Source organism: Callospermophilus lateralis, chromosome 7 (assembly GCF_048772815.1).
Source record: "Callospermophilus lateralis isolate mCalLat2 chromosome 7, mCalLat2.hap1, whole genome shotgun sequence".
Classification (NCBI taxonomy): Eukaryota; Metazoa; Chordata; class Mammalia; order Rodentia; family Sciuridae; genus Callospermophilus; species Callospermophilus lateralis.
The window spans coordinates 34,764,401-34,783,009 of record NC_135311.1 but is presented as its reverse complement, the minus strand read 5'-3'; the positions used below and the strand labels follow the sequence as shown (position 1 = coordinate 34,783,009).

The following is an 18,609-nucleotide window of genomic DNA, read 5'->3' as shown; positions in this document are numbered from 1 at the left end:
TAGCACAAACCGGGTTTGATTTACAGTTCCAATGGCATCTATTAATATGGAGAAAAGAGAGTGAAACCTAAAAATTCAGTGTTACTGCAAACGTATGCTTTAACTTAGGAGATCGGAATTTTGGCGTCCACATGGGATGGGTGTACTGATCATTACCTAAAAGTATCATGAAGATTGGATGAAAAAATATATGTTGAGATTTCAGGAGACTGTAGTTTTTTGGAAGCTTTACAACCCATTTCAATGAAAGTGTTTTTCGTCATTCTCTGCTTAGGTCTACATCAAGAGGAAACAAAACATAAAGAAGGAACGTAGAACTATTTTTTTGTGTCAAGTTTCAAAAAGTTAGCACAAAGTGTGTTTGATTTAGAGTTCCAACAACATCTATCAATGTAAGAGAAAACGGAGTGAAACCTAAAAATTCAAACTGTTACTGCAAACGAATGCTTCAACCAAGAAGAACGAAATTTGGGTATCCAAGTTGGATAGGTGTACTGATCATTACCTGAAAGTATCATGAATATTGGATGAAAAAATATATGTTGAGATTTCAGGAGACTTTAGTTTTTTGGAAGCTTGTCAACCCATTTCAATGAAAGTGTTTTTCGTCATTCTCTGCTTAGGTCTACCTCAAGAGGAAACAAAACATCAAGATAGAACGTAGAATTACTTTATTATGTCAAGTTTCAAGATGCTAGCACAAACCGTGTTTGATTTAGTGTCCCAACTACATCTATCAATATAGGAGAAAACGGAGTGAAACCTAAAAATTGAAACTATTACTGCAAACGAATGCTTCAACCGAGAAGAACGGAATTTGGGCATCCAAGTGGGATTGGTGTATTGATCATTACCTGAAACTATCATGAAGATTGGATGAAAAAATATATGTTGTGATTTCAGGAGACATTAGTTTTGTGGAAGCTTGGCAACCCCTTTCAATGAAAGTGTTCCAATCCTCCTGCCTCAGCCCCCCAAGTCACTGGGATTAGAGGTGTGAGCCACTGTGCCCAGCTCCTAGATCCCAATTTATCATTCAGTGGTCTAAAATGGATGATAAATAATAGAACTGTAGAATCCATAATAACAAATTTGGCATAGGCCATTTCCTTCTAATGTTTTACTGAATAGTGTAAGTACCTCTGTGTTTTCCAGAGGTCACTGAGAATTAGAAAACAGGCTATTTGGCCAAGTAAAGAAAAATAGACTGTAGATCTTGAAACCAAGATTTTAGTGATCGCGCTGCCATCAAACATCTGTTGGAAGTATCTGGTGTGAGGCTGTCTCTCACCCTTCCTAACTCTGGGTGTTCCAATGTATAAAATAAAGATGTTGTTGTGGGTTTTTGAGGTTGCTTCATGCCCTGGCATGTCCCTGAGTCTATTGTGGACTGAGATGTGGGTGAAAGGGGCTATAAAGAGCTGTGGCCAAGACCAGATCTGTTCTCTGAATGTATATTTTCTGTAGGAATACCATATTGAGCCTCTGCCTTGAGAATGCAGAGCTGAAAGAGCAGATGGGAGAAGCAATGTCTGATGGATGGGAGATGGAGGAAGACAAGGAGAAAGGCGAGGTGATGGTGGAGACTCTGGTCGCCAAAGGGGATTTGAATGAGAATACCCTTCAGGCTGAGTTCAGAAAGCTCCAGGGAAAACTGAAGAATGCTCACAACATCATCAACCTCCTCAAGGAACACTTGGTACTAAGCAGCAAGGAAGGGAATAATAAACTTACTCCAGAGCTTCTTGCACACTTGACCAGGGAGATTGACAGAATGAACACAAACCTGGTTTGTTCTCCTGGGAAGAACCAATGCCAAGAGGAGGAGTTGACCACAAGGCCCAGCCCCAGGCCCCAGCGCCTTGACCTTGGGGCTACCCTGGCAGTGGATATCCACCAAGTAAGCAAGGGGATGGGTGAAATGAAAAATACTTGATAAAGACCTGGAGATATCAGTTTTTATCTTTAACTGTCTATCAGGAGGTAGTAAAGGAAGGGCAGCTTTGTTCTACAGGGAGGGAGATGGTAATAATAAAAGTACCCATTCAGTTTTAGAAAGGTTTTTACATTATCTCATGAGTATCTCCTAAATTGTTAGTTTTCCAGGTAACATCTCAGCAGTAGCAGTGGGTAATAAGACCTCATCCCTGCCCTTGACATCATATGGTGGGGAACAATGGCCACAAACCCAAATAATTTTAATAGGATGTAACTACCATAATAGTGGGATCCATCAGATTTTGAAGCATCCCAAATGGTGTGTAATGACATCTCTTTCTTATCAACTTCTATTTTCATCACACTTCATTACAGGTGTCTGTGATCACAAGGGGTTGTTGGGATTCTCTTAAGGGAATTAGCTTTGCTCAGGATTCAGTCAATGGAGAATACAGAGGATTCTGAGAGAACCACTGAAATAGGAATGCAAGGAGGGCTGAGTGGAGGATTCTACCTCTTCCCTTCAATCACTGAGCAAACATTTTCTGAGAGCTCTCCTATAGACTTGATTGGCACTCTGCTGTGTGCTACAGATACAGAGATTAATAAAACATTTTAGAAACTCTCTAGGAGCTCTGTCTAAAGCAAGTAACTATTGAATGGTGTGACAAGTACTCTGACAGACACATGAGTATAACCCACAGTGTTAAAAGGGGGAAGTGGCTATCACTGTGTGTGTGGGTAGGGGGGATGGCCTCAGGCTGTCCTGATCCCTGTATTGGTCCCTTTTACAGTTGGATAACCAGTCTCAGGCCCAGGATGCTAGGCCTCAATCAGAATTTAGCCTGCGTGGTTCTACCAAGCACCTGCGCTCTCAGCTGGCTCAGTGCAGACAATGCTATGAAGACCTTCAGGAGAAGCTACTGATCTCAGAAGCCACTGTCTTTGCCCAGGCAAACCAGCTGGAGAAGTACAGAGCCATATTTAGTAAGTATTGGAAGCTCACTATCATAGTGTCTTTGTTCTTCCTAAGAAAAGAGGTTTTGCAGATTTTACTCTTTCCCCCTCCAGTCCCAAAACAAATTCAGTTCTGACCATAGTGCTAGAACTGTGGAAATGGATATTTTATTTCAATTTGAAGATGGCAGAGAAGAAAGGAAGAAAGCAAAGTTTCAAGGTTGCAATGGGCGTATAGGGAGAAAACTCATCTAGGTTTGCTAATTTCTGGTATAGTGAGTAAACTGCCTTCCTCTCTCAGTGTAATTGGTTCTCTTTTATTTTTTTTTGTACTATAACAGATTCTTTAAAAATGTATAATAATTATTGGTTTAGATCAGCACTGTCTAATATAACTTTTTTGTAGTGGTAGGAAAATATATATATCTGTCTCATATGTCCATTGAACATATAAAATATGGCTAATGCAATTTGGAAATTTTAGGTTTTACTTGATTTTAATTAATTTAATATAAAATAGCAACCTTATTGGCCAATACAGGTCTAGATGTCTTGGGACTCTACATTAGCTCAGCCCCATTTAAATATTTACTGAACTCCTGTGGATAAAGGACTTGCAAGTCTCACTGCAGCTTCCAGAGATGATAGTATTGAATATCCAACTTATAAGTTTCTAGTCCCAACCTAGGTTGTCAGAAGTGGGATTATCAGTGAAAAACAAGCTCATCCTCAAAGAAATCCTGCCTGGAGCAGGTGATTTCTTCTCCTGCCCCCAATCAAAAGAACATATATTCCACACTTGATCTGACCTCCCTGCCCCTAAAAGTCAGGGTGTATGCCCCAGAAGTTCAGGGAACATGTGAGAAATTCAGATACTCTGTAATACTTTCTGTTACTTCTTGAGCAGGTGAATCCCTGGTGAAGCAGGACAGCAAGCAGGTTCAGGTGGATCTCCAGGACCTGGGCTGTGAGACTTGTGGTCGAAGTGAAAATGAGGCTGAACGTGAGGAGACCACCAGCCCTGGTAAGATCATAGGGTATAGAACTCACCTGCCTGCCCCAGGGTCAGCTGTCACATTTGGTTGCCATTCTAGGACTATTGGAACAGGAATGCAAGAAGGGCTGAGTGGAGGTTTCTATCTCTTCCCTTCAATCACTGAGCAAATATTTTCTGAGAGCACTCCTATAAAGAGAGCTATATGCATTCCTGTTCCAGTGGTCCTAGGCTATTCCCATACCTTATTGATTAGTAGGGATTGGGGAGTTGTGATTGAAAGGGACCCAGGACCAGAAAAGGACAGGAAATGTAGAGAACTCTGCTTCAAAATGAGTCTGAATATGAGTTTCACCTTCTATAATTAAGTTTTAGCATACTTCTCTTAAGAAAATAACATTCTATCCGTATCACTATAATAGAAAAAAATACCAAGGACTACTTATGAAAGAAGGGAATAGATGAGCTCTTGGGGTTATGTAAGCAATACATTTTTAAAAAATATTTTGTTTTGCCTTATAAAAGTCATGGGGCCCCTACCTAATTAATACTGAGAAAAGGAGAAAAACACTTTCCATCTCTTTTCCCTTGAGGCAGAGTAGTCTGGCAGTTAAGAGCAGAAATCCTGGGGCAAGCCTAGTTGGTTCAAATTTCAGTTTATGAATTTCTCTGTGCTTCAGTTTCCTCAACTGCTAAAAGAGTTATTTAATAAAACTACTATCAATGGGGCTGGGGATGTGGCTCAAGCAGTAGCGTGCTCGCCTGGCATGCGTGCGGCCCGGGTTCAATCCTCAGCACCACATACAAACAAAGATGTTGTGTCCGCCAAGAACTGAAAAATAAATATTAAAAAATTTTTTCTAAAAAATAAAAATAAAAAAATAAAACTACTATCATTGTTAAATGGCTATTTAATAAAGGCCCAAGTTAATGTCATAATTAAGAGGCAGCAATGTGTATGGGATGTATACATGACATTGGAGGATTTGAATTATGGCTTTGCCATGTGCTAGTCTGAATGATCTAGAGCTAGTTAGTTTATCTCTGAGTCAGTAAAATGGAAGGCGTCCATACCTAACTTGCAGGGCTGTTGGGAGTATATAAAATATTAGGTTTGAATACTGGTACAGAACCAGGTTGAATAGAGTACTACCTCAATTTTGCTCCACTAATTATTATTCCTATGACCAAACCTATTCCCTGAAAAGGGAATGACCACAGTAGCATGTCCAGTCTGTATTCACGAAGATGTCTTTGTCTCTGTCTTTCAGAATGTGAGGAGCACAACAGCCTCAGGGACATGTACTCATGGAAGGGCTGTGCTCTGAACAAGGGCGCCTGGGCCCAGCCCTCACTCACCCTCCTGGGAAGAAGCCTTCAGAGAGCCGGCTAGGGAAGCAGGAAGAGTCCCAGGCATATGGAAAGTCAGAAAACATCTCTGTTCTACAAAAGGACATTAAAGATCTGAAAGCCCAGCTGCAGAATGCCAACAAGGTCATTCAGAACCTCAAGAGCCGTGTCCGGTCTCTCTCGGTTACAAGTGATTATTCATCTAGTCTGGAAAGACCCCGGAAGCTAAGGGCTGTTGGCACCCTTGAGGGGTCTTCACCCCATAGTGTCACTGATGAGGATGAGGGGTGGCTGTCTGATGGCACTGGGGCTTTCTACCTTCCAGGCCTTCAGGCCAAAAAGGATCTGGAGAGTCTTGTCCAGAGAGTATCCCAGCTGGAGGCTCAGCTCCCAAAAACCGGAATAGAAGGGAAGCTGGCCAGGGAGTTGAGATCAGCCTCGTGGCCTGGGTAAGGAGGGCACTATTTGATTGATGATGTCTAAGTTTGTGCTTGGAATTGAGTGACCTAGGTAGTTTGAATGAAGAACATATCAACATAGTAAGAAGGCACTTATTTAAGTGGTGGTAAGTCTGAGAAGATACTTATTATCGGCTATCATTAGTACATTGTATGGTGACCCAGTGTCTGGGAGATACCAGGTTGCTGGGATTTTCTATTAGGGATATATTTAAAGTATCTGTCTGTCTGTCTATCTACTGTAATCTATCTAGTATGAGATAGTAGAAAGCTAGATTCAGACTATCTAGGTTTAACTCCTAGCTTTGTCACTTATTAGTTGTACAATTTGCCTAACTTTTCTGAACCTATTTGCTTACCTATTAAATGAGGATAATAAGAGAGGCCAACTCAAAGGATGGTTAGTAGCTTTCAGTGAATTAATGCAAGTGCTTAAAATAGTGTCTGACATGCATTAAGCTCAGTGCTATTTGCATAATTGTTATTGTTACTGAAATTTCATTTTGAAAAACACTGGATGGACATCATCTTGGTATTTGTCATACTTATCTATTGCTAAATCATCACTTTACAACATAGTAGCTTTATCATTTCTCATGGTTTTGTGGGTTTACCGGGCTCAGCAGGGCCCCTGGGTGGCTGCCATCAAATGATAGCTAAGGCTGGAATAATCAGAAAGACTTCACTGGGCTGGACACAATTTCTTTCTCTACGTGTCTAGTGAGTCAGTGCTTCCTGGCTTCTCTTTCTCCACAGGGCTTCTTATTGTCCAGGGCTTGCCTTCTGTCTTTGGCTTCTCATAGTGTGGTGTTCTCAGAGTGCTTTCTTTGTGAAAGCTGAGATCTCAGGCAGGAAGTAAAAGTTGCCATGTCAGTTAAGAGTTAGTACCAGACTTTGCACAATGTTACTTCCACTGTATTATCTTGGTTAAAATGGTCATAGAGCCTTCCAAGATTTAAGAAAGTAGAGAATAACCTCTAAATGCTGAGGAAGAAGTGGCAAAGCCATATTGTACCAGAGCATTTGGGACTGGAGGTCGGATAATGGCCATCTTTGTAAATTACAGTCTGCCACAGTATCATAGCATAGAAGAAATAAAAGACATGGAAAGTCCTATGTAACTTAGGATTAAGTGATTTTCAGTGTTTATTGAGTATCTATCGTGAGCCTACATTATACTGGTGCTCTATGAGATGTATCATATGGTATTGTCTTTACTTTCACAGAATTTATGATTTAGTTTTGGACATATGTCTAATATATATAAAACAGTTGAAGAACAGTGGCATACTAATTTTTTATGCAGTAGTTTCTCAGAATAGCATTTATTCTTAAATACCTCCTAATGATTATATGAATTTCTCTTGGGGGAGTTCCTTAGGTATATCCTCTCTGAAATCTCTAAGGAAGCCCCTATAACTTTTCATTTTTTCCCATTCTCATTCTCTCTCTCTCTTTCTCTCTCTCTTCTCTTTCCTGTAGAAAATATGATTCCCTGATTCAGGATCAGGCCCCAGAACTATCCTACCTACGGCAAAAAATACGAGAAGGGAGGAGTATTTGTTATCTTCTCACCCAACATGCAAAAGATACAGTCAAATCTTTTGAGGATCTCCTAAGGAACAATGATATTGACTACTACCTGGGTCAGAGCTTCCGGGAGCAACTTGCCCAGGGAAGTCAGCTGACTGAGAGACTTACCAGCAAACTCAGCACCAGTAAGTAGGACTTTGGAATACTCTCAGTCACTCTCACAGTTCAGCCCCAGGTAACCACCACACCTCCACTGCACAATTTTATCCCAAGGTGCAATTTTATTTCATCTCCTGTGGGCCATTACAGGATCATGACTGCCTAGCAAGGAGTACCAAGAGGAACATACAGGGTTGGAGATACCATGGTTACAACTGCAGAGAATTCATCACATATTGAATGTGACCTTTCAGGCAGGAGGTAGCATCCATCTAATGTTAAAGAGAGAGGGAGATGAAAGGGCCCTGTTACAATGAAGAGTCCTGAATTAAGAACTGAAAGATGCAAGTTCATTCTAGGTGCTGCCATCAACCTGCTTTGAGCAAAGTACTTTTCCTTTTGTCATCTGTTTCTGTTTCTTAATTGTTTGCATAGTATGTATGTGTATGTGTATACACACACACACACACACACACACACACACGTATTTCAAATATAAATAAAGCCATTTTGGACATAATGAAGGCAGTGGCTATGGTAGTTCAAGGGATACGTTGGTTATTATAGAACCTGTTACATAGAATTTCCTAGGACTATAGCAGGCTCAGACTTGGGGGACAAACCAGTCCTTCTACTGGTGACAGGTGCAAAGGTGGAACAGGGCTGTCATTTCCTCAGAGAGAAGAGTAGGTTCTACATGAGAGCAGTAGTGGGACACATAGCTGCGTATTTGGGAGGAAGTCTATGGCAGGACATAAAGGGTGGAGTATTTGAGAGGGCACCTAGGAGGTATCTCGTGATCACGGAGGCAAAAGATATTTTGAAGTTTTGCCATGATTTAAGGCAGACAAAGTCACAATGGTTAGGGAAGGTCTGCCTAGCAAACTCAGTTGAGTCTGCCACCTCACTTCTACAAAGACACAACTGAGGTCCTCAAAATAATTATTCTGGACACACATGTAGAGTAATCAGTATTCCATGTCTGAATAGGCCCCTGAGTTTATGATGTGTGAAATGAGATCTGTTTAATTTCTTACTATTTCTTTCTGAATTTGGTTTGCAGAGGATCATAAAAATGAGAAAGAACAAGCTGAATTTGAGCCACTGGCCCTCAGGTAATTCAGAAAATAATCTTATAAAGGCATCTGAACTAGGGCCCAAGGGGTCAAATGTGCTACAACTTCATAAATTGGGTGGGGGGGGTGAATGTAATCAATTAATTTATTCACTGAACATCTTAACATTATTTTTAACCAAATCCTTTCTTCTCTTTTGATATAATTCCATGGACACATTAATTCTCTAAGCTTTGTAACTTAGAATTAGCATGACTTACAAGTGAACTAAATAGGTTTCAGGAGTCTTCTTACCTTTCCCAGGGGCCTTCCCTGCTTTCCCCCTGTGTATTTATGACCAGGGTAAGCTTTTTACAAGGTTGGCTTGCCCTAAGTTAGAGAGACAGCTTGCTTAATGGCCACCCAATTTTCTTGGAGAAGAAGGAGTCATAATACCGTATCTAGTGAAAGAGGCCCAGTGAAAGAGGCTGGACACCCTGGGAAGCCACGATGCCTCAGGAACCATTTTTTAATGTGTCCCTTCTTATAATGCTCTATAAGATATGTGCTAAGGGTAAGTTATAGCCACTAGTTTGAGCTGTCTGTGATACAACTGTGCCTCAAAGTAACTGTGGTGTCAAGGTATTTGGGTTTTTATTTCTAATCTGTCACAGACATTTCAATCAACTAGATGATTCTACCTAATATAGTCTTAGATGTTGGGATAATGTTTTTACAATGCTTTTAAATGCTCAATTTCAATTTTATACTGGTCTAATTGAAGATAAGAAACAGTTCTTGGGCTGCAGTTGTTCAGAGATCCTATCATACCTAGATAACTGTCTCCTCAGGTCCTGAGCATACTATGTGGCCAGTGTGCTGGGTAACTATTATTCACTCTTCATCTGTCTCCTACCTGCCCTCCAGCCCCACTTAGAAATGAGTTATTTCAATTGTAATATGCAGAATGGTCCCCCTGGCTTACATGACTTTTTCTCATATGCCTTAGTCAGGACTTGCTGGACTGTGAGAACTTGGTTTCACCTGCTGTCTACCACCAGGCTCAGCAGGGAGCTGCAGGAGAAGGAAAAAGTGATTGAAGTCCTGCAGGCCAAGCTGGACGCCCAGTCTCTTTTGTCCCCCAGCAGCCATGCCTTGTCTGACTTCCACCGTTCTCCCAGCAGCACCTCCTTCTTATCTGATGAGCTGGAAGCCTGCTCTGACATGGACATAACCAGCAAGTATACACACTGTGAAGAGAAGAAAGCTTCACCTGGTCACTCAGGTAGTCTCTACTTTCTGAGAGGTGCCCTTCTATTTAGACTGAGCAGAGACCTAGGAAACCAGGCCTTATGGCTCTGCCTTGGTGTGTATCAGGCTGAACATGGTTCTGGGACCAAGTGCCAAGCACAGGCTCCCATGGGCTAGGGACTTTACTCTGGTCCTGACTCTTCAATTTACTATGTCACCCTATTACCCATCAGCATATATTGCTGTTGGACTCAAGGCAATCTGTAGTGCACAGAATGAGAAGATGGTGGGAAGATTTTTCTTCCTCACTGAATCTGATAGACATCTTTCTTTAAGATTGAACATCTCGTCTCTCTTGTAGTGATCTTGCTGCAGTTCCTGAGCAGTATCTCCTGAATATCTGTGGGTGTCCACAGTTGCTGCCAGTCTTCCCTGATATTTTTAGAGGTATAGATTTCATCATTTCAGGGCTCTGAGCCCCACTATAACCCCTGAAGTGGATGCCTCACTAAAGGAACTATTTGCAAGCAAGAAAATGAACACTGCAAAAGTGCCTGTGCTTGGAGCTTTTTCTGACAGCAAGACCCCAGCCCTGGTACCCCTAGTTAAATATAAGGCCAGGATTCCAGTTCTCTGTAGAACATCATTTTCTTTCATTTATGGGTTTTATAGATTCCATCCATCATTCAAGTCTTTCTGCTGTATTGTCTTCTAAACGATCAGTAACCAGTGCTTCACAGGGGGTTAAGGCCGAGTCCAGCAGCAACCCCATCAGCTTGCCAACTCCCCTGAATGCCCCCAAGGAGGCCAACCAGGCCCATCCAGGTATGCAGTAGCTTCATCTCCTCTTCCTCAGCTGCCCGTTGGACTTTCCTTCAGGGACAAAGGTGTGAACATAGAAACCATTGTGCATCACATCCTAGAAAAAAATCAAGACACCACTTTCCTGCACTAATTGTGTCTGATTTAAAAAAAAATAGAACATAAGTAATCCATGACAAGATTTGATCAGCATACCAATTCTGACCAATAGTTAGCTAATAATTTTAAATAAACATTTTTATTTCTTTCTTTTGTTTAGCCTGGAGAACAAAGAGGCAAAATTTTCTTACAGGATTACAATCAAAGAACGGAAAGAAATTCCCATTTACTGATCCTGTATACATGTTACCCATGTATTCTTCACAGTGGCCCTGTGTAATGGGTGGCATGGCTTACTTTGTGACTAAATTCTGTTTATTTTATACTATCATTCCTGGATTTGTGAATGTATTACTAGGCCTTGACTTGTACGTGGGGTATATATCCTGGGGGCAACTAGATGGGTACATTTCACTTCTATGTCTCAGCACAGTTGCCAGAGGCTACATTGTTCACTCATAGCTCTACACAAGGGTTGGCAGGGAAAGAGCCAGGCTTGTCTTTACCTCCTGCCCTACACACCTGGATAGCTGCCTTCAGTGTAGTCTGACATGGATAGGGATTCTCCCAGGAAGCACAGTGCTTTCTTTTGCCACCCTCCTCTCTTCTGAGGAAGAAAGGTGTCCCTAACCTGAGACTGGGCACAGAGTTTCTGAGCCAGAGTATGTACCAGCTAGATCAGGAGATCATGGGGGAAAACTTTTTACCCAGAACTATAGATATCTGCTTAAATGCTCAGTTCACAGAGCAGAAAGCCAGGGGCTTTAAAAATCAAAAGACTTTTTCCATAAGAGGCCTGAGCTGTGCTACTTGGCAGTTTGGGTGTCTTTGCAGTATTTCTTTGTCATGATGTCAGCCTTGTGGGGCAGTGAATGAGTTTTAGAATGTAACCATTGTCTTGTCTTCTACATTAGACATTCTCTACAGGGCAGTCTCAGTTTCTGGTCTTTCCATTGGATATCTGCCCTCTACCTATTTTTAGTAAAGAAGAAACAGAGGCAAACATTGGAACTTCCCAGGGTTCACAAAAACCAGGCTATCAATGGGCAGCATAAATATCACCTGGAGATTTCTCAAAGTGAAAATTTCCAAACCCTGCTCATGATTTCCAAACCCTGTTCATGATTCTGTAGCTCTGCATTAAGGACTGAAGAATCTGCATGTATTATGAGTTTGTCCTAAGTAGTTCTAGTGCCCAGACAAATTTGTAAGCCACTGAATAAAGGCTTCTGTTTTTCCTCTGATGAAAGAAGATGCTGATTTGGGTTTCTGACATTTGTTTCCATCAAAATCTTGAACTCCATGTACTAGTAATGCCAATTTCCTGACAGCCCTATCAACTACTGCCTTCCTCAAATGGACCCTGATGCTTTCAGAAGAGGAAGTGTAGGTGTAGGAAGAATCACTCCCAGAGTCAAGGACTGATGACTGATACATGCTGGGAATAACACCCAGTGGCCCTTGAGGTCTTTGGGGCATAGCCATTTTGACATGGGTGACGGTTAGTAATGGCCCCTTGCCTTCTGTAGCCAATTGATTTTAAGATGAGCAAAAACATATATATGAGACAGCCCTGGCAGGGGAGAAGGAGGAGAGGTCAGCCGGGTCAACCTCTCTGGAGCAAAGGTCACTCTTGGCTGGCTCAGCCTGCACCTCATTAAGTGTAAGCCACTCTACCAGTTGGTATCTGGTCAGGGAATTATTTCACCTTCTCAATCTTTTACCCATGCTTTTCTCTCACTTTCTCTCTAATGATATTGTCTCCTTTCTCCCTAACTTTCTGTTTCTAGGCTTTCATTTTAACTCCATACCCAAGCCGGTTAGCCTCCCCCAGGCTCCATTGCCCTCAGCTCCATCCAGTTTCCTGCCCTTCAGCCCCCTTGGTCCTCCCTTCCTTGGCTGCTGTGAGACACCAGTGGTGTCCTTGGCTGAGGCTCAACAGGAGCTGCAGATGCTGCAGAAGCAGTTGGGAGAAAGTGAGCACAACTGCTGCCCTTGTGTGCTTTCGAGTGGCAGTCTCACATTGTGTTGCTCTGCATGGCTTTGGCTTGATAGTGAAGTTGGAAAACAAACAGTGGCACATGCTATAAATGGAAGAGGGAGGGAAGGCTCTGCTTGCTTATTTTGAAATGCATTTGTTTTTGTCTTTCTGGTGTGTGTGTCTCATCAGTTATAGGATATGTTCAGGAAGCTCGAGACCTAGTGCTCACACACTTTTGACAGATTGGGTACCACCACATGTGCAGAATGCGGACAGCTGGGAGAAGTATTTACTGGTAGGGAATGGGAGATAGATTTTGTTTTGTCCTCTTAGGATTAACATGACAATAAAAAAGGTGGCCACATATATGGATGGACTCCTTTGTGGGGCTCTTATATTCTGCTGTGAAATTATTTTAATCAAGTTTAGTTCTTGACATTATGAGCTCAAGGAAAAAGGGTGGTGGCAGAAGGATTCAAAAGCAGAAGTAACAGAGGCCCTTTTTCTGTTCCAGGGCAGCTGGAATCATAAACACAGGTCATCATGTCTGATTGTGAATTCTGTCCTCTGACTCCCAAAGATAGTTCATCCTATATAGTCACATAATTTGTAGGTTGTGTACAGTCAACTTTTAGAAAACAGTTTGAGGCTGGATGCCTCATCATAAATTTTATTTTATTTATTTGTGTGTGTGTGTGTGTGTGTGTGTGTGTGTGTGTGTGTGTGTTTCCTAAACCCAAATCATACTTTGGGTTTAGGAAAAAAGAGGGGGAAAAAACCCTTCATACAATGAATTTACTCACTAATAGTGCTTTAAAGAACAACTAGAAAAATTGGGGGTAAAACTGTCAAGTGATAATTGCATTAACCCCTCTTAGAAGTTTGGATTGATTGAAGGAAATGATGAACTCACTCCTGTTTGTTTAGGGGGAGATGAATGTCTGTTCTGCTGCCCATGGCGATAATCCTTGGAAGAAAGCAGTCTTCTGAATTTTCTAAATTATGGCCCTGCCCACGTTTTCTCCCCTCTTTCCCATGTCAAACTTTTTCTTTTATTTCTTTTTTTAAACACAGAAGCAAAGATGAAACTCAAAGGGTCTTACCTTCAGAAGCTCCCTTATTATGGCCAGAAATAGGCGATATAGGCAGAATTTTATAGTTTTTAAAGTCACCCAACTTCTTACCTCTGCTTCAAGGGCTCAAGTGGAAGCCCTGTGGTTTAATAGGACATATGGAGACATCAGTCTATGCAATACAAGGTCAGGTCTCCCTCCTTGGAATGGGTTCATTGGTCTTTGGGCAGGTATGGTGACACCTTTCAGTTCCTTGAATCATGTTGGAGGGGATCCAAGTCACAACTTGCCTTACATAGGGTTTTCTCCGGCTCACAATAGGGTTCATTAGTCTAGAGGAATTGAGTTACCTTGTCTTGCTGGGTTTTGTGTCCTCTTTCTCCTCTGAAAACACCAAAGGAGGAATAGAAAGATTTACTGGTCAGCAGGGACAGCAAATATTCATAGGCAAATATTCCTGTTCTCAGGGATATTCAATCTTACATCCCATCATGCTCTGACGCCTATCTTTGGGAGTAAGTCCTATTTCTGGAACTTCTCAGGAAACTTCCTATACTCTATCATGAAGAATTATAGTAGGAGCCACGAATAGGGTCACTGGACTTTTCCTTGTATACAAAGGTGATTCAGGTTACTTTATCCATCCTTTTCTATTGGTGTCTCATGCTAAGAAATACAAAGGGTGCAAGTTATCCCCTCTAGGTCTTTATGCCATTGGTGTCTCACAGTGGATGTGACCTCTGAAGACCCACATGGCCCCTGGTAATCTCCATTCTTAGTAATCACAGAATTCGTTGCTGATCCTTCCCTTCCGATACCCTATTGGTTTCTCACTCATGTTTCTTTCTGCAGGTGCCAGCAGTGTTCCTCCAGCTTCCACAGCCACGTTGCCAGGCAGCCATTCATAAACCAGCTCTTCCCACTACCTCAACCCTGCCCAGTCCCACTCTCCAATGAGGGGTGCCATGGAATTGGGCAGAATCCTGGATCCTGGATACCTGGGTAGCAATGGCCAGTGGGATGTCATGAGACCTCAGAAAGGGAGTGTCTCTGGGGACATCTCTTCAGGTTCTTCAGTGTATCAGCTTAACTCCAAACCCACAGGTAAACACAAAGCTGAGAGTCTTGGCCTTTGAAAGGAAGAGCATTTGGTTTGCTCCTCTCCTACCTGGGCAGGGCTTCTTCACTCCTCCCCAACCCCTGGCTCCCAGAGTAGGAATATGATCAAAGAGCAGTCTCAGTACCACATCCTTTCTAAGTACACCCTTTCTTTCTCCCTGCAGAGGGTTTTGGTGCTCTGCAGGGCTATTAAAAAGTCAGTGACCCATCCCCTGTGCTCTCACACATGTTGTTCTCCTTCATTGAACCTGACCTCTTTGCAGCCCACTCTTTTAGACCCTTCTAGATGGCCAGGCAGATGTTCACAGGGATTTTCTTCTGTCAGTCATGAATTTTATGAAATCCCCACCCAAACATATGTATTGTACACAAAAACCAGTCACATCAAGTGGAGGGGTAGAACTAAGCATGTGGATACAGGAACACAGCTCAGTTCCAACAGTACGATGTTATAATTCTCAGAAAAAGATTGAGCCCCAAACAAAATGGTATAGTTGATACGGTCTATTCTTAGCATCTCTTACACTTTTCTTTTCTGCATCCTTTTTCTTTCCTTGGGGTTGCTCCTTTCTCCTCTCTAATCCATCTTCAGATCCCTCAATCTATGCAGGCTCTCCTGCTTTTCCCACCATATTAAAAGTGATTTGAGGGAAGGTTTTAGTTTGAGTCATTAACCACATGGGATAAATTGAAGGTCATGTGCTTTTAATTTAGGCCTTCTCTCTAAGGATTGGAGAACTATGCTAAAAATTGTTCAGTCATAATATCAGTAAGAAGAAAGGCATTAGAAGAAAGTCAGAGTGAGGACTTTCTATCATCCTCAAAGCCACACCAGGTGGTGGCCAGGCCTTTCCCAATGGTAGGCAAGCTCTAACCAGAGTTGTCAGTTATTTTTCTAAATCATGTGGAACTTTACCAGGCCTCTGTGTGAGAGAGAGCCCATGGGGTTTCCTTAGCAAAGGACCATTCTGCGCTTGAAAGCCCATTTACTCTTTAAATAAAGTTACCTGTGTCCCCTCGGTGTCCATGTGAGAGAAGGAAGTTGGCAGAAGGATGGTGATTTTTAGGGTCATGCTGAGGCTGATCCATCTCCCATTCTTCCTAGTAACCAGGACGCTCATTTCCTACTTCTCTCCATGTCCTGGTGGTATGATGCAGGGGCTGACCTACTGGAAGAGCATCTTGGTGAAATCCGGAACCTGCGCCAGCGGGTGGAAGAGTCCATCTGCATCAATGACCGCCTTCGGGAGCAGCTGGAACACCGGCTCAGTTCCACTGCCCGTGACAGTGGTAGGGAAGGCCCAGCTCTTCCTGTTTCTGGATGTATTTAGGGAACTTTTGAAGAAAAGGCCCTTTGGCAGAGTTTCAGTTTTCAAACCCTTTGGTACACTTTCCTTCAGTACAGACTGTCCAGCAAGGGAGATGGCTAAGCATTATTATCCTACTTCATGAATGTATCTGAGCTTAGAGAATAACTTTCCTCCAGGCCGAACTAGGTCTAGTCCCCAGAGTCTACTTATTTCTCACATCATACTTAATCTCCTTACATGCTGCCTACCGATTCTGTATGTCCTTGTGATTGGCATGTGGTAAAACCTGATCTATAAGGGCCTTCCCCCACTATTTCTTCTCTCTCCCAGTGCTTTTCCTCTGAGCTGCTGGCACTTAGAGTTTTGGGAGCTTTCTGCTGGGTTGGGACAAAAGATCTCTGGGAGATACAGAATGGCAAACTTTTGGAAGTATCTGTAACTCAAATGTATGTTTCCCTGGACAGGATCCACCTCTCACTTCTACAGTCAAAGCCTGGAATCTATGCCTCAGCTCTACAATGAGAACAGAGCCCTCAGGGAAGAAAACCGGAGCCTTCAAGCTCAGCTGAGTCACGTTTCCAGAGGTGGGTGGACAAAAATCACAAACTGGTAACACCCATGTCTCTTTCTTCCCTGGCCACAGCAGTCACCAATTGGAGAAGCAAAGAAAAGAAGGCCGAGATAACAGCTATTAAGCTGTTAATCTACCAATTCAAGATTCTCCTAGCCATTCTCACTCTACAAAGGGCTGCTTCCTAAGAGGTCCCGACCATGGCCCTCCCAAGAAGTCCATCACTTCTGTGAAGTCCACCTACAGAGGTCCAGAGTCACTAACTTTCAAACTGGTTATCAGTTTGAGATTTACTCTACCTCCTCCCATTCACAGCTGGTTTGGACCCTTGAAAGGAAGAAATGTGTGTGTGTGTGTGTGTGTGTGTGTGTGTGTGTGTGTGTGTGTGTGTCTGTGTTTCCTGTCACATTTCTCCACACTGAACTCCAGCAGTGTGTCCCTCATCTGTTCTTCTGTCACCTCATCACATCCCCTCACTATACATTTCACGCTTCTCTCTGATAGGCAGTCCTACAATTCTGTGTCAGGAAGTACTAGAAAATGTTCTCCATAACTCTCCCAACTGTATTTGATGGGCATCTATGGGTAAGTGTCATTTCTCATGTGACCTGGAAGGCACCTGATTTAGTTAATTGACCCAATAAAATCAATGTATAACCATCACAAATTCTTTTTGTTTACAGATATTTCTTAAATATCTATAAAAAGCCTAAGAATAGTTTCTGAGAGGAATAAATCCAGAATGAACAAATGCTTGAGGAAGTCAAAGGCTTCAAGAGATAATTCCTTAATTAGTCACTCTGAAGCATACTTCAGAGAAAGGGTCCTGCTTGGGGAAGATAACAAAGTTAATAGTTAAGAGAGAAAGAAGAGTGACTAAACTATCTTTGCATATTTGGAAAGAATAGAACAGACCTTACCAGTGAGAAGAGAGTAGAGATTTAAATGAGTACTGTTTGCTAGGCCCAGGCAAGTTCCACTTCAGAGGACTGACTAAACATCCAGCCTTATTCTCAGGGTTCCTATCAATCATATTTGAAAATTTGTGATCAGATGCTGCTGGCCCCACCAAAAACACTGTCCCAATTTTCAAAATGATGAAAAAATATATTCTAAAAACCATGGTCAAGAAATCTTGCTGTTGATCTTTGGCAAATTTGAGGTAGATTGTTGAACAGACAATAAATGGTAAGCTTTAGATACCAGAATATCTACTTTCAGAGTGAGGGAGGCCATACTAAATGAGAGAATCAGGCACTGCAAAAATGGAGGTATACCGGACTTTAGCATGTATGGGTACAGTAAGCCAAACTCTGCCCCTATGCCTTACCTTGGTTTTGATTGGTGCACTTGGGCTCATCTCCTACTGAGCTTTGACCCCACACCTGTTGTTCTGCCCACCAGGGCACTCACAGGAAACAGAATGCCTGAGGGAGGCTCTGTTCTCCTCTTGATCCCGCATTCAAGAGCTGGAAAAGGAGCTGGAGCAGCAAAAGGTGGAGCGGCATCAGCTTCTAGACCTGCAGGAGAAGCAACAGGAGATCTTGCACTTCAGGGAGGAACCTCTGCTCCTCCAGGAAAATGACTCCAGGTACGAGGAAGGGGGCCCTATTTTCAGATTTATAAGTTATATTGGCAAGACAGTAGTGTCCTCTTTGGGAAGCCTGGTTTCCCATCTGCTATTCCTGCTTCCTGGGTGAATTTGAGCAGAGGAGGGCCTCTCTAGGGATACCTTTTGCGCTCCAAAGTGGAGTTGCATAAGACTTGCATGTACCAGAGACTGGAGAAAGACCATTCCCATGCTGTCAATTAGATACAGGACATTACTTTCACCTTTACCCAGAAGCTGCCTCAGCAGCACAAGTTTGAGTGATATTCATCCAAAACACAGGCTCCACAACTACCTGTCAGCATGAAGAGCACTGGGGGTCTAGTGAAG

General features: G+C 42.5%; 1 protein-coding gene across 1 annotated transcript; it reads left to right on the top strand.

Moving 5' to 3' along the window:
* The first annotated feature begins 14,635 nt into the window (after nucleotides 1-14,635).
* LOC143641958 (myomegalin-like) lies at nucleotides 14,636-18,135 on the top strand. Its single transcript, XM_077110058.1, has 4 exons — nucleotides 14,636-14,774; nucleotides 15,948-16,079; nucleotides 16,564-16,683; nucleotides 18,075-18,135. Exons 1-4 carry the CDS (start codon nucleotides 14,636-14,638, stop codon nucleotides 18,122-18,124), a joined length of 441 nt encoding a protein of 146 aa, XP_076966173.1. The 3' UTR covers nucleotides 18,125-18,135.
* The last annotated feature ends 474 nt before the right edge of the window (nucleotides 18,136-18,609 follow it).